This window comes from Gallus gallus, assembly GCF_016699485.2.
Source record: "Gallus gallus isolate bGalGal1 chromosome 36 unlocalized genomic scaffold, bGalGal1.mat.broiler.GRCg7b 36_unloc2, whole genome shotgun sequence".
Taxonomy (NCBI): Eukaryota; Metazoa; Chordata; class Aves; order Galliformes; family Phasianidae; genus Gallus; species Gallus gallus.
Genome location: NW_024095962.1, coordinates 110815 through 135931, shown reverse-complemented (window position 1 = coordinate 135931; position 25117 = coordinate 110815). Strand labels below are relative to the sequence as shown.

General features: G+C 60.1%; 1 protein-coding gene across 1 annotated transcript in view; it reads left to right on the top strand.

Annotated features, from left to right (window-relative positions):
* Nucleotides 1-850: 850 nt before the first annotated feature.
* The window catches only part of LOC121108729 (eukaryotic translation initiation factor 3 subunit C-like), a gene marked incomplete at its 5' end in the record, with an annotated part of 27453 nt that continues 3186 nt past the window's right edge, over nucleotides 851-25117 (top strand). Inside the window, 9 exons of the mRNA XM_040656841.2 lie at nucleotides 851-868; nucleotides 1745-1762; nucleotides 2215-2232; nucleotides 2806-2823; nucleotides 3708-3897; nucleotides 8290-8449; nucleotides 10380-10445; nucleotides 11338-11425; nucleotides 14280-14442. Of these exons, the coding sequence (XP_040512775.2) occupies nucleotides 851-868; nucleotides 1745-1762; nucleotides 2215-2232; nucleotides 2806-2823; nucleotides 3708-3897; nucleotides 8290-8449; nucleotides 10380-10445; nucleotides 11338-11425; nucleotides 14280-14442 (739 nt within the window). The remainder of the gene's footprint in view (nucleotides 869-1744; nucleotides 1763-2214; nucleotides 2233-2805; nucleotides 2824-3707; nucleotides 3898-8289; nucleotides 8450-10379; nucleotides 10446-11337; nucleotides 11426-14279; nucleotides 14443-25117) is intronic.

The following is a 25117-nucleotide window of genomic DNA, read 5'->3' as shown; positions in this document are numbered from 1 at the left end:
TAACCCCCCAATAGGCCCCATAGGACCCCCATAACCCCCCCATGGACCCCATAGGACCCCACTAACCCCACCTGACCCCATAGGACCCCCATAACCCCACCTGACCCCATAGGACCCCCATAACCCCCCCATAATCCCACCATTGACCCCATAGGACCCCCATAACCCCACCTGACCACGTGACCCCTGACCACGTGACCCCTGACCATGTGACCCCTGACCCCACGTGACCCCTGACCCCACGTGCCTTCCTCCCCACCTGGAGCTGCTGTACCCCCATAGGACCCCCATAACCCCCCCATAGAACCCCATAACCCCCCAATAGACCCCATAGGACCCCCATAACCCCCCCCATGGACCCCATAGGACCCCCATAACCCCCCCATGGACCCCATAGCCCCCCCATAACCCCCCCATGGACCCCATAGGACCCCCATAACCCCCCCATAGAACCCCATAACCCCCCCATAACCCCCCAATAGACCCCATAGGACCCCCATAATCCCCCAATAGACCCCATAGGTCCCCCATAACCCCCCCAATAGACCCCATAGGACCCCCATAATCCCCCAATAGACCCCATAGGACCCCCATAACCCCCCAATAGACCCCATAGGACCCCCATAACCCCACCTGACCCCATAGGACCCCCATAACCCCATGTGACCCCTGACCATGTGACCCCTGACCACGTGACCCCTGACCACGTGACCTCTAACCCCACGTGCCTTCCTCTCCACATGGAGCTGCTGTACCCCCATAGGACCCCATCGGACCCCCATAACCCCACGTGACCCGTGACCCCTGACCCCGTGACCCCTGACCCCGTGACCCCTGACCCCTCCCCCAGGTGGAGAAGCGGCGCCAGGTGCCGTTCCACATGCACATCAACCTGGAGCTGCTGGACCCCCATAGGACCCCCATAACCCCCCATAACCACCCCATAACCCCCCAATAGACCCCATAGGTCCCCCATAACCCCCCCATTGGACCCCATAGGTCCCCCATAACCCCACCTGACCCCATAGGACCCCCATAACCCCCCCATGGGCCCCATAGGACCCCCATAACCCCCCCATGGACCCCCATAACCCCCCCCATAACCCCCCCATGGGCCCCATAGGACCCCCATAACCCCCCCATAGAACCCCATAACCCCCCCATAACCCCCCAATAGACCCCATAGGACCCCCATAACCCCCCCATAGACCCCATAGGACCCCCATAACCCCCCCATTGGACCCCATAGGACCCCCATAACCCCCCCATGGGCCCCATAGGACCCCCATAACCCCCCAATAGACCCCATAGGACCCCCATAACCCCCCCCATGGACCCCATAGGACCCCCATAACCCCCCCATGGACCCCATAGGACCCCCATAACCCCCCCATTGGACCCCATAGGACCCCCATAATCCCCCCATAGAACCCCATAACCCCCCCATAACCCCCCCAGTAGACCCCATAGGACCCCCATAACCCCCCCATGGGCCCCATAGGACCCCCATAACCCCACCTGACCACGTGACCCCTGACCACGTGACCTCTGAGCATGTGCCCCCTGACCACGTGACCCCTGACCACGTGACCCCTGACCACGTGACCACTGACCCCACGTGCCTTCCTCCCCTCCTGGAGCTGCTGTACCCCCATAGGACCCCATAGGACCCCCATAACCCCACCTGACCCGTGACCCCTGACCCCGTGACCCCTGACCCCGTGACCCCTGACCCCTCCCCCAGGTGGAGAAGCGGCGCCAGGTGCCGTTCCACATGCACATCAACCTGGAGCTGCTGGACCCCCATAGGACCCCATAACCCCCCATAACCCCCCCATAACCCCCCAATAGGCCCCATAGGACCCCCATAACCCCCCCATGGACCCCATAGGACCCCCATAACCCCCCATTGGACCCCATAGGACCCCCATAACCCCCCAATAGACCCCATAGGACCCCCATAACCCCCCCATTGGACCCCATAGGACCCCCATAACCCCCCTATGGGCCCCATAGGACCCCCATAACCCCTCCTGACCACGTGACCCCTGACCACGTGACCCCTGACCACGTGACCTCTAACCCCACATGCCTTCCTCCCCTCCTGGAGCTGCTGTACCCCCATAGGACCCCATCGGACCCCCATAACCCCACGTGACCCGTGACCCCTGACCCCGTGACCCCTGACCCCGTGACCCCTGACCCCTCCCCCAGGTGGAGAAGCGGCGCCAGGTGCCGTTCCACATGCACATCAACCTGGAGCTGCTGGACCCCCATAGGACCCCCATAACCACCCCATAACCCCCAATAGACCCCATAGGACCCCCATAACCCCCCCATAGACCCCATAGGTCCCCCATAACCCCCCAATAGACCCCTATAGGACCCCCATAACCCCCCCATAGACCCCATAGGTCCCCCATAACCCCCCAATAGACCCCTATAGGACCCCCATAACCCCCCCATAGACCCCATAGGACCCCCATAACCCCCCAATAGACCCCATAGGACCCCCATAACCCCCCCATAGACCCCATAGGACCCCCATAACCCCCCCATGGACCCCCATAACCCCCCCCATAACCCCACCTGACCACGTGACCCCTGACCATGTGACCCCTGACCACGTGACCCCTGACCACGTGACCTCTAACCCCACATGCCTTCCTCTCCACATGGAGCTGCTGTACCCCTATAGGACCCCAATAACCCCGCTTAACTGTATAGGACCCCCATAACCCCACCTGACCCGTGACCCCTGACCCCGTGACCCCTGACCCCGTGACCCCTGACCCCCTCCCCCAGGTGGAGAAGCGGCGCCAGGTGCCGTTCCACATGCACATCAACCTGGAGCTGCTGGACCCCCATAGGACCCCATAACCCCCCATAACCCACCCATTACCCCCCAATAGACCCCATAGGACCCCCATAACCCCCCCATGGGCCCCATAACCCCCCCATAACCCCCCAATAGACCCCATAGGACCCCCATAACCCCCCCATGGACCCCATAGGACCCCAATAACCCCACCTGACCCCATAGGACCCCCATAACCCCCCCATGGGCCCCATAGGCCCCCCATAACCCCCCAATAGACCCCATAACCCCCCCATAACCCCCCAATAGACCCCATAGGACCCCCATAACCCCCCAATAGATCCCATAGGTCCCCCATAACCCCACCTGACCCCCTAGGACCCCCATAACCCCTCCTGACCACGTGACCCCTGACCACGTGACCTCTGACCATGTGACCCCTGACCATGTGACCCCTGACCCCACGTGACCCCTGACCCCACGTGCCTTCCTCCCCACCTGGAGCTGCTGTACCCCCATAGGACCCCCATAACCCCCCCATAGAACCCCATAACCCCCCAATAGACCCCATAGGACCCCCATAACCCCCCCATCGGCCCCATAGGACCCCCATAACCCCCCAATAGACCCCATAGGACCCCCATAATCCCCCCATGGGCCCCATAGGACCCCCATAACCCCACCTGACCACGTGACCCCTGACCATGTGACCCCTGACCATGTGACCCCTGACCACGTGACCACTGACCCCACGTGCCTTCCTCCCCTCCTGGAGCTGCTGTACCCCCATAGGACCCCATCGGACCCCCAGAACCCCACCTGACCCGTGACCCCTGACCCCACGTGACCCCGTGACCTCTGACCCCGTGACCCCTGACCCCTCCCCCAGGTGGAGAAGCGGCGCCAGGTGCCGTTCCACATGCACATCAACCTGGAGCTGCTGGAGTGCGTGTACCTGGTGGCGGCCATGCTGCTGGAGATCCCCTACATGGCGGCCCACGAATTCGACGCCCGGCGCCGTATGATCAGCAAACAGTTCCACCATCAGCTGCGCGTCGGCGAGCGGCAGCCCCTGCTGGGTACGGCCTGCCCCACAGCTGCCCCATAGCTGCCCCATAGCTGCCCCATAGGGACCCCATAGGGAGCCCATAGAGATCCCATAGGGACCCCATGGGTGCCTCATAGGGAGCCCATAGAGAGCCCATAGAGAGCCCATAGCTGCCCCATAGCTGCCCCATAGAGACCCCATAGCTGTCCCATAGCTGCCCCATAGAGAGCCCATAGGGATCCCATAGGGAGCCCATAGAGAGCCCATAGGGAGCCCATAGAGAGGCCTTAGAGAGCCCATGGGTGCCTCATAGGGAGCCCATAGAGAGCCCATAGCTGCCCCATAGCTGCCCCATAGAGAGCCCATAGCTGTCCCATAGCTGCCCCATAGAGAGCCCATAGCTGCCCCATAGAGAGCCCATAGGGATCCCATAGGGAGCCCATAGAGAGCCCATAGGGAGCCCATAGAGAGGCCTTAGAGAGCCCATGGGTGCCCCATAGAGAGCCCATAGCTGCCCCATAGCTGCCCCATAGAGAGCCCATAGCTGCCCCATAGAGAGCCCATAGCTGTCCCATAGCTGCCCCATAGAGAGCCCATAGGGATCCCATAGGGAGCCCATAGAGAGCCCATAGGGAGCCCATAGAGAGGCCTTAGAGAGCCCATGGGTGCCTCATAGGGAGCCCATAGAGAGGCCATAGCTGCCCCATAGCTGCCCCATAGAGAGCCCATAGCTGCCCCATAGAGAGCCCACAGCTGCCCCATAGCTGCCCCATAGGGACCCCATAGGGATCCCATAGGGAGCCCATAGAGAGCCCATAGGGAGCCCATAGAGAGGCCTTAGAGAGCCCATGGGTGCCTCATAGAGAGCCCATAGAGAGCCCATAGCTGCCCCATAGCTGCCCCATAGCTGCCCCATGGCTGCCCCATAGAGACCCCATAGCTGTCCCATAGGCTGTCCTATGGAGGTACCATAGAGTTCTGTGGAGGTGCCATAGAGCTCTATGGAGGTACCATAGAGTCCCATGGAGGTCCATAGAGTCCCCTGGAGGTACCATAGAGTCCTCTGGAGGTACCATAGAGTTCTACGGAGGTACCATAGAGTCCCCTGGAGGTACCATGGAGGCCCCTGGAGGTACCATAGAGTTCTGTGGAGGTACCATAGAGTTCTACGGAGGTACCATAGAGCTCTATGGAGGTACCATAGAGTTCTGTGGAGGTACCGTAGAGTCCCATGGAGGTCCATAGAGTCCCCTGGAGGTACCATAGAGTTCTACGGAGGTACCATAGAGTTCTGTGGAGGTACCATAGAGTTCTATGGAGGAACCATAGAGTTCCGTGGAGGTACCATAGAGTTCTACGGAGGTACCATAGAGTTCTGTGGAGGTGCCATAGAGCTCTATGGAGGTACCATAGAGTTCCATGGAGATACCATAGAGTTCCGTGGAGGTACCATAGAGTTCTGTGGAGGTACCATAGAGTTCTGTGGAGGTACCATAGAGTTCTGTGGAGGTACCATAGAGTTCTGTGGAGGTACCATAGAGTTCTGTGGAGGTACCATAGAGTTCTGTGGAGGTACCATAGAGTTCTGTGGAGGTACCATAGATGTATCATAGAAATATCAGCGTTCGCTATGGGTCTGTATGGATATCTATGGGTCCCAATGACTCCCTATGGCTCCCAACGGCTCTTTGTGGGCCCCAATGGCTGCCTATGGGTCTCTATGGCTCCCAATGGCTTTCTATGGGTCCCAGTGCCTCCCTATGGGTCCCAATGGCTCCCTGTGGGTCCCAATGACTCCCTATGGGTCCCAATGACTCCCTATGGGTCCCAACGCCTCCCTATGGGTCCCAATGCCTCCCTATGGCTCCCAATGCCTCCCAATGTATCCCAATGCCTCCTTATGTGTCCCAATGGCTCCCAATGTATCCCAGTGCCTCCCTATGGGTTTCTATGGCTCCCTATGTGTCCCAATGGGTCCCAATGGCTCCCTATGGGGCTGCCCCACCCGTGGCGCTATGGGGCTGCCCCACTGCCCCCCAGGCCCCCCATCCATCTCCTTAGCTCCCTCTGTATGGCTCCCAATGGCTCCCTATGGGTCCCAGGGCCTCCCTATGGGTCCCAATGACTCCTTATGGGTCCCAATGCCCCCCAATGACTCCCTATGGGTCCCAATGGCTCCCTATGGGTCCCAATGCCCCCCCAATGACTCCCTATGGGTCCCTATGGGTCCCAATGGCTCCCTATGGCTCCCAATGCCTCCCTATGGCTCCCTCTGGGTCCCAATGGGTCCCAATGGCTCCCTATGGGGCTGCCCCATTGCCCCCCAGGCCCCCCCAAGTCGATGCGTGAGCACTGCACCCCATACCCCCCCGTCCATCCCCATAGCTCCCACTCTATGGCTCCCTATGGGTCCCAATGCCTCCCAATGGCTCCCTATGGGTCTCTATGGCTCCCTATGGGTCCCAATGCCTCCCAGTGCCTCCCTATGGGTCCCAATGCCTCCCAATGGGTCCCAATGGCTCCCTATGGGTCCCAATGCCCCCCAATGACTCCCTATGGGTCCCAGTGCCTCCGTATGGGTCCCAATGCCGCCCTATGGGTCCCAATGGCTCCCTATGGGTCCCTATGGGTCCCAATGCCTCCCAATGGGTCCCAATGGCTCCCAATGCCTCCCAATGTATCCCAATGGCTCCCAATGGGTCCCAATGCCTCCCTATGGGTCCCAACACCTCCCTATGGGTCCCAATGCCTCCCAATGCCTCCCTATGGATCCCAATGCCGCCCTATGGGTCCCAATGCCTCCCAATGCCTCCCTATGGATCCCAATGCCGCCCTATGGGTCCCAATGCCTCCCTATGGGTCCCAATGGCTCCCTATGGGCCCGTGGCGCTATGGGGCTGCCCCACTGCCCCCCAGGCCCCCCATCCATCCCCTTAGCTCCCTCTGTATGGCTCCCAATGGCTCCCTATGAGTCTCTATGGGTCCCTATGGCTCCCTCTGGGTCCCAATGCCTCCCAATGGCTCCCAATGGGTCCCAATGGCTCCCTATGGGGCTGCCCCACCCGTGGCTCTATGGGGCTGCCCCACTGCCCCCCAGGCCCCCCCGAGTCGATGCGTGAGCACTGCACCCCATACCCCCCCGTCCATCCCCATAGCTCCCACTCTATGGCTCCCTATGGGTCCCAATGCCTCCCAATGGCTCCCTATGGGTCTCTATGGCTCCCTATGTGTCCCAATGCTTCCCTATGTGCCCCAATGCTTCCCTATGGGTCCCAATGACTCCTTATGGGTCCCAATGGCTCCCTATAGGTCCCAATGCCCCCCAATGACTCCCTATGGGTCCCAGTGCCTCCCTATGGGTCCCAATGCCGCCCTATGGGTCCCAATGCCTCCCTATGGGTCCCTATGGGTCCCAATGCCTCCTTATGGGTCCCAATGGCTCCCAATGCCTCCCAATGTATCCCAATGCCTCCCTATGGGTCCCAGTGCCTCCCTATGGGTCCCAATGACTCCTTATGGGTCCCAATGCCCCCCAATGACTCCCTATGGGTCCCAATGGCTCCCTATGGGTCCCAATGCCCCCCAATGACTCCCTATGGGTCCCAATGGCTCCCAATGGGTCCAAATGCCCCCCAGTGACTCCCTATGGGTCCCTATGGGTCCCAATGGCTCCCTATGGCTCCCAGTGCCTCCCTATGGCTCCCTCTGGGTCCCAATGCCTCCCAATGGCTCCCAATGGGTCCCAATGGCTCCCTATGGGGCTGCCCCACCCGTGGCGCTATGGGGCTGCCCCATTGCCCCCCAGGCCCCCCGGAGTCGATGCGTGAGCACTGCACCCCATACCCCCCCGTCCATCCCCATAGCTCCCACTCTATGGCTCCCTATGGGTCCCAATGCCTCCCAATGGCTCCCTATGGGTCTCTATGGCTCCCTATGGGTCCCAATGCCTCCCAGTGCCTCCCTATGGGTCCCAATGCCTCCTTATGGGTCCCAATGGCTCCCTATGGGTCCCAATGCCCCCCAACGCCTCCCTATGGGTCCCAATGGCTCCCTATGGGTCCCAGTGCCTTCCTATGGGTCCCAATGGCTCCCTATGGGTCTCAATGGCTCCCTATGGGTCCCAATGGCTCCCTATGGGTCCCTATGGGTCCCAACGGCTCCCTATGGGTCCCAACGCCTCCCTATGGGTCCCAATGGCTCCCTATGGGTCCCAATGGCTCCCTATGGGTCCCAATGCCTCCCAATGTATCCCAGTGCCTCCCTATGGGTCCCTCTGGGTCCCAATGCCTTCCTCTGGGTCCCAATGGCTCCCTATGGGTTTCTATGGGTCCCAATGGCTGCCTATGGCTCCCAATGGGTCCCAATGGCTCCCTATGGGGCTGCCCCACCCGTGGCGCTATGGGGCTGCCCCATTGCCCCCCAGGCCCCCCGGAGTCGATGCGTGAGCACGTGGTGGCGGCGTCGAAGGCGATGAAGACGGGCGACTGGCGGAGCTGCCACCGCTTCATCGTCAACGAGAAAATGAACGGCAAAGTGTGGGACCTCTTCCCCGAGGCCGACAAAGTGCGCGCCATGCTGGTCCGGTGCGTCCTATGGGGCGGTATGGGGGGTAGGGGGGGGATATGGGGTCTTGGAGTGGGGATATGGGGGGATATGGGGGGGTATGGGGTGGTTATGGGGGGGTATGGGGTGGTTTTGGGGGGGTTATGGGGGGATATGGGGTCCTGGAATGGGGATATGGGGGATATGGGGGGGTATGGGGGGATATGGGGTCCTGGAATGGGGATATGGGGGGGTATGGGGGGGTATGGGGTGGTTATGGGGGGATATGGGGTCCTGGAGTGGGGATATGGGGGGATATGGGGGGGTATGGGGTGGTTATGGGGGGATATGGGGGGGTATGGGGTCCTAGAGTGGGGATATGGGGGGGTATGGGGTGGTTATGGGGGGATATGGGGTCCTGGAATGGGGATATGGGGGGGTATGGGGGGGGTAGGGGGGGGATATGGGGTCCTGGAATGGGGATATGGGGGATATGGGGTGGTTATGGGGGGATATGGGGCGGTATGGGGGGGGTAGGGGGGGGATATGGGGTCCTGGAGTGGGGATATGGGGGGGATATGGGGGGGTATGGGGTGGTTATGGGGGGATATGGGGTGGTTATGGGGGGATATGGGGCGGTATGGGGGGGGTAGGGGGGGGATATGGGGTCTTGGAGTGGGGATATGGGGGGATATGGGGGGGTATGGGGTGGTTATGGGGGGATATGGGGCGGTATGGGGGGGGTAGGGGGGGGATATGGGGTCTTGGAGTGGGGATATGGGGGGATATAGGGGGGTATGGGGTGGTTATGGGGGGATATGGGGCGGTATGGGGGGGGTAGGGGGGGGATATGGGGTCTTGGAGTGGGGATATGGGGGGATATGGGGGGGTATGGGGTGGTTATGGGGGGATATGGGGCGGTATGGGGGGGGTAGGGGGGGGGTATGGGGTCCTGGAATGGGGATATGGGGGGGTATGGGGGGGTATGGGGTGTTTATGGGGGGATATGGGGTCCTGGAGTGGGGATATGGGGGGGTATGGGGTGGTTATGGGGGGGTATGGGGTGGTTATGGGGGGATATGGGGCGGTATGGGGGGGGTACGGGGGGGATATGGAGTCTTGGAGTGGGGATATGGGGGATATGGGGGGGTATGGGGGGATAGGGGGGATATGGGGGGGCTATGGGGGGGTATGGGGTCCTGGAATGGGGATATGGGGGGGTATGGGGCGGTATGGGGGGGGTATGGGGTGGTTATGGGGGGATATGGGGTCCTGGAGTGGGGATATGGGGGGATATGGGGGGGTATGGGGGGGGTATGGGGTGGTTATGGGGGGATATGGGGGCCTGGAGTGGGGATATGGGGGGGTATGGGGTCCTGGAATGGGGATATGGGGGATATGGGGGGGTGTGGGGGGATAGGGGGGGTTATGGGGGGGTGTGGGGTGGTAATGGGGGGATATGGGGTCCTGGAGTGGGGATATGGGGGGATATGGGGGGGTATGGGGTGGTTATGGGGGGGTATGGGGTGGTTTTGGGGGGGTTATGGGGGGGGTATGGGGGGGGTATGGGGTGGTTATGGGGGGATATGGGGTCCTGGAGTGGGGATATGGGGGGACATGGGGGGGTATGGGGGGGGTATGGGGTGGTTATGGGGGGAGATGGGGTCCTGGAGTGGGGATATGGGGGGACATGGGGGGGTATGGGGTGGTTCTGGGGGGATATGGGGGGTTATGGGGGCTATGGGGTGGTTATGGGGTGGGTACGGGGGCCTGGAGTGGGGATACGGGGGGATATGGGGTCCCGGGAGGTGGTTATGGGGCGATATGGGGCGGTTATGGGGGGGTATGGGGTGGTTATGGGGGGATATGGGGTTTATGGGGGGTTATGGGGTGGTTGTGGGGGGGCATGGGGGGCTATGGGGGGGTTGTGGGGCGCTATGGGGCAGAAGTTATGGGGCGCTGTGTGTGCAGGAAGATCCAGGAGGAGTCCCTGCGGACGTATCTCTTCACCTACAGCAGCGTCTACGACTCCATCAGGTGGGGCTGCCCCACAGCTGCCCCATAGAGAGCCCATAGCTGCCCCATAGAGACCCCACAGCTGCCCCATAGCTGCCCCATAGAGACCCCAGAGTTGCCCCATTGAGATCCTATAGAGATCCTATAGCTGCCCCATAGAGACCCCATAGCTGTCCCATAGAGACCCCACAGCTGCCCCACAGCTGCCCCATAGAGACCCCATAGCTGCCCCATAGCTGCCCCATAGAGACCCCACAGCTGCCCCATAGAGACCCCACAGCTACCCCATAGCTGTCCCATAGAGACCCAACAGCTGCCCCATAGCTGCCCCATAGAGACCCCAGAGCTGGGGTGACCCCCCCCCCACCCCACTTCCAAGTCCTCCTGCCCCACAGCGAGGTCCTCCTGCCCCACTTCCAGGTCCTCCTGCCCCATGGTGACCCCTCCCACCCCACTTCCAGGTCCTCCTGCCCCACAGCGCCCCCCACTGCCCCACTTCCAGGTCCTCCTGCCCCACAGCAAGGTCCTCCTGCCCCACTTCCAGGTCCTCCTGCCCCACAATGACCCCCCTGCCCCACAGCAATCCCCCTCCACCCCCATTGACCTCCCTGCCCCACAGCACCCCCCCTACCCCACAATGACCCCCCTGCCCCACAGCAAGGTCCTCCTGCCCCACTTCCAGGTCCTCCTGCCCCACAATGACCCCCCTGCCCCACAGCACTCCCCCTACCCCACAATGACCCCCCTGCCCCACAGCGATCCCCCTCTGCCCCACAATGACCCCCTGCCCCACAGTGACCCCCCTGCCCCACAGCAACCCCACCCCCACCCCCCATTGAACCCCCTGCCCCACAGCACCCCCCCTACCCCCCATTGACCCCCCTGCCCCACAATGACCCCCCCTGCCCCACAGCATGGAGATCCTGGCGGCCATGTTCCAGCTGGACCTGCCCACGGTGCACAGCATCATTAGCAAGATGATCATTAACGAGGAGCTCATGGTGCGTGGGGCGGGAGGGGGGCTGGGGGTCGCTATGGGGTCGCTATGGGTCTCTGTGGGTCCCTATGGGGTTGCTGTGGGTTGCTATGGGGTCTCTATGGGTCGCTATAGGGGGGCTAGGGTTCTCTATGGGGTCGCTATGGGTCTCTATGGGATCTCTGTGTCGCTATGGGTCTCTGTGGCTCCCTATGAGGCCGCTATGGGTCGCTCTGGGGGGACTGGGGGTCGCTATGGGGTCGCTATGGGTCTCTGTGTGTCCCTATGGGGTCGCTATGGGGTCTCTATGGGTCACTATGGGGTCTTGTGGGTCTCTCTGGGTCCCTATGGGGTCGCTATGGGTCGCTATGGGGTCTCTATGGGTCACTATGGGGGCTTGTGGGTCCCTATGGGGTCACTATGGGGTCTCTATGGGTCGCTATGGGGGGACTGGGGGTCGCTATGGGGTCGCTATGGGTCTCTGTGGGTCCATATGGGGTCGCTATGGGGTCTCTATGGGTCATTATGGGGGCTTGTGGGTCCCTATGGGGTCACTATGGGGTCTCTATGGGTCGCTATGGGGGGACTGGGGGTCGCTATGGGGTCGCTATGGGTCTCTGTGGGTCCCTATGGGGTCGCTATGGGGTCTCTATGGGTCACTATGGGGTCTTGGGGGTCTCTCTGGGTCCCTATGGGGTCGCTATGGGTCGCTATGGGGTCTCTATGGGTCACTATGGGGGCTTGTGGGTCCCTATGGGGTCACTATGGTGTCTCTATGGGTCGCTATGGGGGGACTGGGGATCACTGTGGGGTCTCTATGGGTCGCTATAGGGGGGCTAGGGTTCTCTATGGGGTCACTATGGGTCTCTATGGGATCTCTGTGTCGCTATGGGTCTCTGTGGCTCCCTATGAGACCGCTATGGGTCGCTCTGGGGGGACTGGGGGTCGCTATGGGGTCGCTATGGGTCTCTGTGGGTCCCTATGGGGTCGCTATGGGGTCTCTTTGGGTCACTATGGGGTCTTGTGGGTCTCTGTGGGTCCCTATGGGGTCGCTATGGGTCGCTATGGGGTCTCTATGGGTCACTATGCGGGCTTGTGGATCCCTGTGGAGTCACTATGGGGTCTCTATGGGTCGCTATGGGGGGACTGGGGGTCGCTATGGGGTCGCTATGGGTCTCTGTGGGTCCCTATGGGGTCGATATGGGTCGCTATGGGGTCTCTATGGGTCACTATGGGGTCTTGTGGGTCCCTATGGGGTCACTATGGGGTCTCTATGGGTCGCTGTGGGGGGACTGGAGGTCGTTATGGGATCACTATGGGTCTCTGTGGGTCCCTATGGGGTTGCTATGGGTCACTATGGGGTCTCTATGGGTCACTATGGGGGCTTGTGGGTCCCTATGGGGTCACTATGGGGTCTCTATGGGTCGCTATGGGGGCTTGTGGGTCCCTATGGGGTCGCTATGGGTCTCTGTGGGTCCCTATGGGTCGCTATGGGTCGCTATGGGTCCCGTCAGCGCTGTGTGCCCCATAGGCGTCGCTATGTGTCCCTATGTGTCCCTATGTGTCCCTATGGGTCCCAATGCCTCTCTATGTGTCCCTATGGGTCCCTATGGACATCTATGTGTCCCTATGGGTCCCAATGTGTCCCTATGGGTCCCAATGCCTCTCTGTGGGTCCCTATGTGTCCCTATGGGTCCCTATGTGTCCCTATGGGTCGCTATGGGTCCCGTCAGCGCTGTGTGCGCCCCATAGGCGTCGCTATGTGTCCCTATGGGTCCCTATGTGTCCCAATGAGTCCCTATGGGTCCCTATGTGTCCCTATGTGTCTCTATGTGTCTCTATGGGTCGCTATGGGTCGCTATGGGTCCCTATGTGTCCCTATGGGTCCCAATGCCTCTCTGTGGGTCCCTATGGGTCCCTATGGACATCTATGGGTCCCTATGTGTCCCTATGGGTCCCTATGTGTTCCTATGGGTCCCTATGTGTCCCAATGCCTCTCTATGTGTCTCTATGTGTCCCTATGTGTCCCTATGGGTCGCTATGGGTCACTATGGGGTCTCTATGGGTCACTATGGGGGCTTGTGGGTCCCTATGGGGTCACTATGGGGTCTCTATGGGTCGCTATGGGGGGACTGGGGGTCGCTATGGGGTCGCTATGGGTCTCTGTGGGTCCCTATGGGGTCGCTATGGGGTCTCTATGGGTCACTATGGGGTCTTGTGGGTCTCTGTGGGTCCCTATGGGGTCGCTATGGGTCGCTATGGGGTCTCTATGGGTCACTATGGGGGCTTGTGGGTCCCTATGGAGTCACTATGAGGTCTCTATGGGTCGCTATGGGGGGACTGGGGGTCGCTATGGGGTCACTATGGGTCTCTGTGGGTCCCTATGGGGTCGATATGGGTCGCTATGGGGTCTCTATGGGGTCTCTATGGGTCGCTATGGGGGGACTGGGGGTCGCTATGGGGTCGCTATGGGTCTCTGTGGGTCCCTATGGGGTCTCTATGGGTCGCTATGGGGTCTCTATGGGTCACTATGGGGTCTCTATGGGTCGCTATAGGGGGGCTGGGGGTCTCTATGGGGTCGCTATGGGTCTCTATGGGATCTCTGTGTCGCTATGGGTCTCTGTGGGTCCCTATGGGGTCACTATGGGGTCTCTATGGGTCGCTATAGGGGGGCTGGGGGTCTCTATGGGGTCGCTATGGGTCTCTATGGGATCTCTGTGTCGCTATGGGTCTCTGTGGCTCCCTATGAGGCCGCTATGGGTCGCTCTGGGGGGACTGGGGGTCGCTATGGGGTCGCTATGGGTCTCTGTGTGTCCCTATGGGTCGCTATGGGTCGCTATGGGTCGCTATGGGTCCCGTCATCGCTGTGTGCCCCATAGGCGTCTCTGGACCAGCCGACGCAGACGGTGATGATGCACCGCACGGAGCCGACGGCGCAGCAGAATTTGGCCCTGCAGCTGGCAGAGAAACTCGGAGCCCTCGTGGAGAACAACGAGCGCGTGCTGGACCACAAGCAGGGCTCCTTCGGGGGGTACTTCCGCGGTACGGACCCACAGCTGCCCCATAGCTGCCCCATAGATCCCCCATAGATACCCCATTGTGTCCCATAGGGGCTATAGATAGGCCATAGATAGGCCATAGATAGGCCATGGCTGCCCCATAGTGTGTGCTGGACCACAAGCAGGGCTCCTTCGGGGGGTACTTCCGCGGTACGGACCCACAGCTGCCCCATAGCTGCCCCATAGATCCCCCATAGATACCCCATTGTGTCCCATAGGGGCTATAGATAGGCCATAGATAGGCCATGGCTGCCCCATAGTGTGTGCTGGACCACAAGCAGGGCTCCTTCGGGGGGTACTTCCGCGGTACGGACCCACAGCTGCCCCATAGCTGCCCCATAGATCCCCCATAGATACCCCATTGTGTCCCATAGGGGCTATAGATAGGCCATAGATAGGCCATAGATAGGCCATGGCTGCCCCATAGTGTGTGCTGGACCACAAGCAGGGCTCCTTCGGGGGGTACTTCCGCGGTACGGACCCACAGCTGCCCCATAGCTGCCCCATAGATCCCCCATAGATACCCCATTGTGTCCCATAGGGGCTATAGATAGGCCATAGATAGGCCATGGCTGCCCCATAGTGTGTGCTGGACCACAAGCAGGGCTCCTTCGGGGGGTACTTCCGCGGTACGGACCCACAGCTGCCCCATAGCTGCCCCATAGATCCCCCATAGATACCCCATTGTGTCCCATAGGGGCTATAGATAGGCCATAGATAGGCCATAGATAGGCCATGGCTGCCCCATAGTGTGTGCTGGACCACAAGCAGGGCTCCTTCGGGGGGTACTTCCGCGGTACGGACCCACAGCTGCCCCATAGCTGCCCCATAGATCCCCCATAGATACCCCATTGTGTCCCATAGGGGCTATAGATAGGCCATAGATAGGCCATGGCTGCCCCATAGTGTGTGCTGGACCACAAGCAGGGCTCCTTCGGGGGGTACTTCCGCGGTACGGACCCACAGCTGCCCCATAGCTGCCCCATAGATCCCCCATAGATACCCCATTGTGTCCCATAGGGGCTATAGATAGGCCATAGATAGGCCATAGATAGGCCATGGCTGCCCCATAGTGTGTGCTGGACCACAAGCAGGGCTCCTTCGGGGGTACTTCCGCGGTACGGACCCACAGCTGCCCCATAGCTGCCCCATAGATCCCCCATAGATACCCCATTGTGTCCCATAGGGGCTATAGATAGGCCATAGATAGGCCATGGCTGCCCCATAGTGTGTGCTGGACCACAAGCAGGGCTCCTTCGGGGGGTACTTCCGCGGTACGGACCCACAGCTGCCCCATAGCTGCCCCATAGATCCCCCATAGATACCCCATTGTGTCCCATAGGGGCTATAGATAGGCCATAGATAGGCCATGGCTGCCCCATAGTGTGTGCTGGACCACAAGCAGGGCTCCTTCGGGGGGTACTTCCGCGGTACGGACCCACAGCTGCCCCATAGCTGCCCCATAGATCCCCCATAGATACCCCATTGTGTCCCATAGGGGCTATAGATGATAGGCCATAGATAGGCCATGGCTGCCCCATAGTGTGTGCTGGACCACAAGCAGGGCTCCTTCGGGGGGTACTTCCGCGGTACGGACCCACAGCTGCCCCATAGCTGCCCCATAGATCCCCCATAGATACCCCATTGTGTCCCATAGGGGCTATAGATAGGCCATAGATAGGCCATGGCTGCCCCATAGTGTGTGCTGGACCACAAGCAGGGCTCCTTCGGGGGGTACTTCCGCGGTACGGACCCACAGCTGCCCCATAGCTGCCCCATAGATCCCCCATAGATACCCCATTGTGTCCCATAGGGGCTATAGATAGGCCATAGATAGGCCATGGCTGCCCCATAGTGTGTGCTGGACCACAAGCAGGGCTCCTTCGGGGGGTACTTCCGCGGTACGGACCCACAGCTGCCCCATAGCTGCCCCATAGATCCCCCCATAGATACCCCATTGTGTCCCATAGGGGCTATAGATGCATAGGCCATAGATAGGCCATGGCTGCCCCATAGTGTGTGCTGGACCACAAGCAGGGCTCCTTCGGGGGGTACTTCCGCGGTACGGACCCACAGCTGCCCCATAGCTGCCCCATAGATCCCCCATAGATACCCCATTGTGTCCCATAGGGGCTATAGATAGGCCATAGATAGGCCATGGCTGCCCCATAGTGTGTGCTGGACCACAAGCAGGGCTCCTTCGGGGGGTACTTCCGCGGTACGGACCCACAGCTGCCCCATAGCTGCCCCATAGATCCCCCATAGATACCCCATTGTGTCCCATAGGGGCTATAGATAGGCCATAGATAGGCCATAGATAGGCCATGGCTGCCCCATAGTGTGCTGCTGGACCACAAGCAGGGCTCCTTCGGGGGGTACTTCCGCGGTACGGACCACAGCTGCCCCATAGCTGCCCCATAGATCCCCCATAGATACCCCATTGTGTCCCATAGGGGCTATAAGGCCATATAGGCCATAGATAGGCCATGGCTGCCCCATAGCGTTGTGCTGGACCACAAGCAGGGCTCCTTCGGGGGGTACTTCCGCGGTACGGACCCACAGCTGCCCCATAGCTGCCCCATAGATCCCCATAGATACCCCATTGTGTCCCATAGGGGCTATAGATAGGCATAGATAGGCCATAGATAGGCCATGGCTGCCCCATAGTGTGTGCTGGACCACAAGCAGGGCTCCTTCGGGGGGTACTTCCGCGGTACGGACCCACAGCTGCCCATAGCTGCCCCATAGATCCCCCATAGATACCCCATTGTGTCCCATAGGGGCTATAGATAGGCATAGATAGGCCATAGATAGGCCATGGCTGCCCCATAGTGTGTGCTGGACCACAAGCAGGGCTCCTTCGGGGGGTACTTCCGCGGTACGGACCCACAGCTGCCCCATAGCTGCCCCATAGATCCCCCATAGATACCCCATTGTGTCCCATAGGGGCTATAGATAGGCCATAGATAGGCCATAGATAGCCATGGCTGCCCCATAGTGTGTGCTGGACCACAAGCAGGGCTCCTTCGGGGGGTACTTCCGCGGTACGGACCCACAGCTGCCCCATAGCTGCCCCATAGATCCCCCATAGATACCCCATTGTGTCCCATAGGGGCTATAGATAGGCCATAGATAGGCCATAGATAGGCCATGGCTGCCCCATAGTGTGTGCTGGACCACAAGCAGGGCTCCTTCGGGGGGTACTTCCGCGGTACGGACCCACAGCTGCCCCATAGCTGCCCCATAGATCCCCCATAGATACCCCATTGTGTCCCATAGGGGCTATAGATAGGCCATAGATAGGCCATGGCTGCCCCATAGTGTGTGCTGGACCACAAGCAGGGCTCCTTCGGGGGGTACTTCCGCGGTACGGACCCACAGCTGCCCCATAGCTGCCCCATAGATCCCCCATAGATACCCCATTGTGTCCCATAGGGGCTATAGATAGGCCATAGATAGGCCATGGCTGCCCCATAGTGTGTGCTGGACCACAAGCAGGGCTCCTTCGGGGGGTACTTCCGCGGTACGGACCCACAGCTGCCCCATAGCTGCCCCATAGATCCCCCATAGATACCCCATTGTGTCCCATAGGGGCTATAGATAGGCCATAGATAGGCCATAGATAGGCCATGGCTGCCCCATAGTGTGTGCTGGACCACAAGCAGGGCTCCTTCGGGGGGTACTTCCGCGGTACGGACCCACAGCTGCCCCATAGCTGCCCCATAGATCCCCCATAGATACCCCATTGTGTCCCATAGGGGCTATAGATAGGCCATAGATAGGCCAATGGCTGCCCCATAGTGTGTGCTGGACCACAAGCAGGGCTCCTTCGGGGGGTACTTCCGCGGTACGGACCCACAGCTGCCCCATAGCTGCCCCATAGATCCCCCATAGATACCCCATTGTGTCCCATAGGGGCTATAGATAGGCCATAGATAGGCCATGGCTGCCCCATAGTGTGTGCTGGACCACAAGCAGGGCTCCTTCGGGGGGTACTTCCGCGGTACGGACCCACAGCTGCCCCATAGCTGCCCCATAGATCCCCCATAGATACCCCATTGTGTCCCATAGGGGCTATAGATAGGCCATAGATAGGCCATGGCTGCCCCATAGTGTGTGCTGGACCACAAGCAGGGCTCCTTCGGGGGGTACTTCCGCGGTACGGACCCACAGCTGCCCCATAGCTGCCCCATAGATCCCCCATAGATACCCCATTGTGTCCCATAGGGGCTATAGATAGGCCATAGATAGGCCATGGCTGCCCCATAGTGTGTGCTGGACCACAAGCAGGGCTCCTTCGGGGGGTACTTCCGCGGTACGGACCCACAGCTGCCCCATAGCTGCCCCATAGATCCCCCATAGATACCCCATTGTGTCCCATAGGGGCTATAGATAGGCCATAGATAGGCCATAGATAGGCCATGGCTGCCCCATAGTGTGTGCTGGACCACAAGCAGGGCTCCTTTCGGGGGGTACTTCCGCGGTACGGACCCACAGCTGCCCCATAGCTGCCCCATAGATCCCCCATAAGATACCCCATTGTGTCCCATAGGGGCTATAGATAGGCCATAGATAGGCCATGGCTGCCCCATAGTGTGTGCTGGACCACAAGCAGGGCTCCTTCGGGGGGTACTTCCGCGGTACGGACCCACAGCTGCCCCATAGCTGCCCCATAGATCCCCCATAGATACCCCATTGTGTCCCATAGGGGCTATAGATAGGCCATAAGGCAAGATAGGCCATGGCTGCCCCATAGTGTGTGCTGGACCACAAGCAGGGCTCCTTCGGGGGTACTTTCCGCGGTACGGACCCACAGCCTGCCCCATAGCTGCCCCATAGATCCCCCATAGATACCCCATTGTGTCCCATAGGGGCTATAGATAGGCCATAGATAGGCCATGGCTGCCCCATAGTGTGTGCTGGACCACAAGCAGGGCTCCTTCGGGGGGTACTTCCGCGGTACGGACCCCACAGCTGCCCCATAGCTGCCCCATAGATCCCCCATAGATACCCCATTGTGTCCCATAGGGGCTATAGATAGGCCATAGATAGCCATAGATAGGCCATGGCTGCCCCATAGTGTGTGCTGGACCACAAGCAGGGCTCCTTCGGGGGGTACTTCCGCGGTACGGACCCACAGCTGCCCCATAGCTGCCCCATAGATCCCCCATAGATACCCCATTGTGTCCCATAGGGGCTATAGATAGGCATAGATAGGCCATAGATAGGCCATGGCTGCCCCATAGTGTGTGCTGGACCACAAGCAGGGCTCCTTCGGGGGGTACTTCCGCGGTACGGACCCACAGCTGCCCCATAGCTGCCCCATAGATCCCCCATAGATACCCCATTGTGTCCCATAGGGGCTATAGATAGGCCATAGATAGGCCATGGCTGCCCCATAGTGTGTGCTGGACCACAAGCAGGGCTCCTTCGGGGGGTACTTCCGCGGTACGGACCCACAGCTGCCCCATAGCTGCCCCATAGATCCCCCATAGATACCCCATTGTGTCCCATAGGGGCTATAGATAGGCCATAGATAGGCCATGGCTGCCCCATAGTGTGTGCTGGACCACAAGCAGGGCTCCTTCGGGGGGTACTTCCGCGGTACGGACCCACAGCTGCCCCATAGCTGCCCCATAGATCCCCCATAGATACCCCATTGTGTCCCATAGGGGCTATAGATAGGCCATAGATAGGCCATGGCTGCCCCATAGTGTGTGCTGGACCACAAGCAGGGCTCCTTCGGGGGGTACTTCCGCGGTACGGACCCACAGCTGCCCCATAGCTGCCCCATAGATCCCCCATAGATACCCCATTGTGTCCCATAGGGGCTATAGATAGGCCATAGATAGGCCATGGCTGCCCCATAGTGTGTGCTGGACCACAAGCAGGGCTCCTTCGGGGGGTACTTCCGCGGTACGGACCCACAGCTGCCCCATAGCTGCCCCATAGATCCCCCATAGATACCCCATTGTGTCCCATAGGGGCTATAGATAGGCCATAGATAGGCCATGGCTGCCCCATAGTGTGTGCTGGACCACAAGCAGGGCTCCTTCGGGGGGTACTTCCGCGGTACGGACCCACAGCTGCCCCATAGCTGCCCCATAGATCCCCCATAGATACCCCATTGTGTCCCATAGGGGCTATAGATAGGCCATAGATAGGCCATGGCTGCCCCATAGTGTGTGCTGGACCACAAGCAGGGCTCCTTCGGGGGGTACTTCCGCGGTACGGACCCACAGCTGCCCCATAGCTGCCCCATAGATCCCCCATAGATACCCCATTGTGTCCCATAGGGGCTATAGATGATAGGCCATAGATAGGCCATGGCTGCCCCATAGTGTGTGCTGGACCACAAGCAGGGCTCCTTCGGGGGGTACTTCCGCGGTACGGACCCACAGCTGCCCCATAGCTGCCCCATAGATCCCCCATAGATACCCCATTGTGTCCCATAGGGGCTATAGATAGGCCATAGATAGGCCATGGCTGCCCCATAGTGTGTGCTGGACCACAAGCAGGGCTCCTTCGGGGGGGTACTTCCGCGGTACGGACCCACAGCTGCCCCATAGCTGCCCCATAGATCCCCCATAGATACCCCATTGTGTCCCATAGGGGCTATAGATAGGCCATAGATAGGCCATAGATAGGCCATGGCTGCCCCATAGTGTGTGCTGGACCACAAGCAGGGCTCCTTCGGGGGTACTTCCGCGGTACGGACCCACAGCTGCCCCATAGCTGCCCCATAGATCCCCCATAGATACCCCATTGTGTCCCATAGGGGCTATAGATAGGCCATAGATAGGCCATGGCTGCCCCATAGTGTGTGCTGGACCACAAGCAGGGCTCCTTCGGGGGGTACTTCCGCGGTACGGACCCACAGCTGCCCCATAGCTGCCCCATAGATCCCCCATAGATACCCCATTGTGTCCCATAGGGGCTATAGATAGGCCATAGATAGGCCATAGATAGGCCATGGCTGCCCCATAGTGTGTGCTGGACCACAAGCAGGGCTCCTTCGGGGGGTACTTCCGCGGTACGGACCCACAGCTGCCCCATAGCTGCCCCATAGATCCCCCATAGATACCCCATTGTGTCCCATAGGGGCTATAGATAGGCCATAGATAGGCCATGGCTGCCCCATAGTGTGTGCTGGACCACAAGCAGGGCTCCTTCGGGGGGTACTTCCGCGGTACGGACCCACAGCTGCCCCATAGCTGCCCCATAGATCCCCCATAGATACCCCATTGTGTCCCATAGGGGCTATAGATAGGCCATAGATAGGCCATGGCTGCCCCATAGTGTGTGCTGGACCACAAGCAGGGCTCCTTCGGGGGGTACTTCCGCGGTACGGACCCACAGCTGCCCCATAGCTGCCCCATAGATCCCCCATAGATACCCCATTGTGTCCCATAGGGGCTATAGATAGGCCATAGATAGGCCATGGCTGCCCCATAGTGTGTGCTGGACCACAAGCAGGGCTCCTTCGGGGGGTACTTCCGCGGTACGGACCCACAGCTGCCCCATAGCTGCCCCATAGATCCCCCATAGATACCCCATTGTGTCCCATAGGGGCTATAGATAGGCCATAGATAGGCCATAGATAGGCCATGGCTGCCCCATAGTGTGTGCTGGACCACAAGCAGGGCTCCTTCGGGGGGTACTTCCGCGGTACGGACCCACAGCTGCCCCATAGCTGCCCCATAGATCCCCCATAGATACCCCATTGTGTCCCATAGGGGCTATAGATAGGCCATAGATAGGCCATGGCTGCCCCATAGTGTGTGCTGGACCACAAGCAGGGCTCCTTCGGGGGGTACTTCCGCGGTACGGACCCACAGCTGCCCCATAGCTGCCCCATAGATCCCCCATAGATACCCCATTGTGTCCCATAGGGGCTATAGATAGGCCATAGATAGGCCATGGCTGCCCCATAGTGTGTGCTGGACCACAAGCAGGGCTCCTTCGGGGGGTACTTCCGCGGTACGGACCCACAGCTGCCCCATAGCTGCCCCATAGATCCCCCATAGATACCCCATTGTGTCCCATAGGGGCTATAGATAGGCCATAGATAGGCCATGGCTGCCCCATAGTGTGTGCTGGACCACAAGCAGGGCTCCTTCGGGGGGTACTTCCGCGGTACGGACCCACAGCTGCCCCATAGCTGCCCCATAGATCCCCCATAGATACCCCATTGTGTCCCATAGGGGCTATAGATAGGCCATAGATAGGCCATAGATAGGCCATGGCTGCCCCATAGTGTGTGCTGGACCACAAGCAGGGCTCCTTCGGGGGGTACTTCCGCGGTACGGACCCACAGCTGCCCCATAGCTGCCCCATAGATCCCCCATAGATACCCCATTGTGTCCCATAGGGGCTATAGATAGGCCATAGATAGGCCATAGATAGGCCATGGCTGCCCCATAGTGTGTGCTGGACCACAAGCAGGGCTCCTTCGGGGGGTACTTCCGCGGTACGGACCCACAGCTGCCCCATAGCTGCCCCATAGATCCCCCATAGATACCCCATTGTGTCCCATAGGGGCTATAGATAGGCCATAGATAGGCCATGGCTGCCCCATAGTGTGTGCTGGACCACAAGCAGGGCTCCTTCGGGGGGTACTTCCGCGGTACGGACCCACAGCTGCCCCATAGCTGCCCCATAGATCCCCCATAGATACCCCATTGTGTCCCATAGGGGCTATAGATAGGCCATAGATAGGCCATGGCTGCCCCATAGTGTGTGCTGGACCACAAGCAGGGCTCCTTCGGGGGGTACTTCTGCGGTACGGACCCACAGCTGCCCCATAGCTGCCCCATAGATCCCCCATAGATACCCCATTGTGTCCCATAGGGGCTATAGATAGGCCATAGATAGGCCATAGATAGGCCATGGCTGCCCCATAGTGTGTGCTGGACCACAAGCAGGGCTCCTTCGGGGGGTACTTCCGCGGTACGGACCCACAGCTGCCCCATAGCTGCCCCATAGATCCCCCATAGATACCCCATTGTGTCCCATAGGGGCTATAGATAGGCCATAGATAGGCCATGGCTGCCCCATAGTGTGTGCTGGACCACAAGCAGGGCTCCTTCGGGGGGTACTTCCGCGGTACGGACCCACAGCTGCCCCATAGCTGCCCCATAGATCCCCCATAGATACCCCATTGTGTCCCATAGGGGCTATAGATAGGCCATAGATAGGCCATGGCTGCCCCATAGTGTGTGCTGGACCACAAGCAGGGCTCCTTCGGGGGGTACTTCCGCGGTACGGACCCACAGCTGCCCCATAGCTGCCCCATAGATCCCCCATAGATACCCCATTGTGTCCCATAGGGGCTATAGATAGGCCATAGATAGGCCATAGATAGGCCATGGCTGCCCCATAGTGTGTGCTGGACCACAAGCAGGGCTCCTTCGGGGGGTACTTCCGCGGTACGGACCCACAGCTGCCCCATAGCTGCCCCATAGATCCCCCATAGATACCCCATTGTGTCCCATAGGGGCTATAGATAGGCCATAGATAGGCCATAGATAGGCCATGGCTGCCCCATAGTGTGTGCTGGACCACAAGCAGGGCTCCTTCGGGGGGTACTTCCGCGGTACGGACCCACAGCTGCCCCATAGCTGCCCCATAGATCCCCCATAGATACCCCATTGTGTCCCATAGGGGCTATAGATAGGCCATAGATAGGCCATGGCTGCCCCATAGTGTGTGCTGGACCACAAGCAGGGCTCCTTCGGGGGGTACTTCCGCGGTACGGACCCACAGCTGCCCCATAGCTGCCCCATAGATCCCCCATAGATACCCCATTGTGTCCCATAGGGGCTATAGATAGGCCATAGATAGGCCATAGATAGGCCATGGCTGCCCCATAGTGTGTGCTGGACCACAAGCAGGGCTCCTTCGGGGGGTACTTCCGCGGTACGGACCCACAGCTGCCCCATAGCTGCCCCATAGATCCCCCATAGATACCCCATTGTGTCCCATAGGGGCTATAGATAGGCCATAGATAGGCCATAGATAGGCCATGGCTGCCCCATAGTGTGTGCTGGACCACAAGCAGGGCTCCTTCGGGGGGTACTTCCGCGGTACGGACCCACAGCTGCCCCATAGCTGCCCCATAGATCCCCCATAGATACCCCATTGTGTCCCATAGGGGCTATAGATAGGCCATAGATAGGCCATAGATAGGCCATGGCTGCCCCATAGCGCGTGCTGGAGCACAAGTAGGGCTCCTTCGGGGGGTACTGCCCCATAGCTGCCCCATAGCTGCCCCATAGATACCCCATAGCGCCCCATAGCTGCCCCATAGATACCCCGTAGTGCCCCATATTCATCCCATTGCACCTCATAGCTGCTCCATATGGGGCTATGGGGTGTGGGGCTGGGGGATGTGGGGCTGGGGGGTGTGGGGGGCAGAGATGTGGGGCTGGGGGTTATGGGGCTGAGGGATGTGGGGCTGGGGGTTATGGGATGTGGGGGGCAGAGATGTGGGGCTGGGGGTTATGTGCTCCTCTGCCCCATAAGTACCTCTCTGCCCCATAAGTGTTTCTGTGCCCCTTAAATGCCTCTCTGCCCCATAAGTGCCTCTCTGCCCTATAAGTGCTCCTCTGCCCCATAAGTGCCTTTCTGCCCCATAAGTGCCTCTCTTCCCTGTGTTC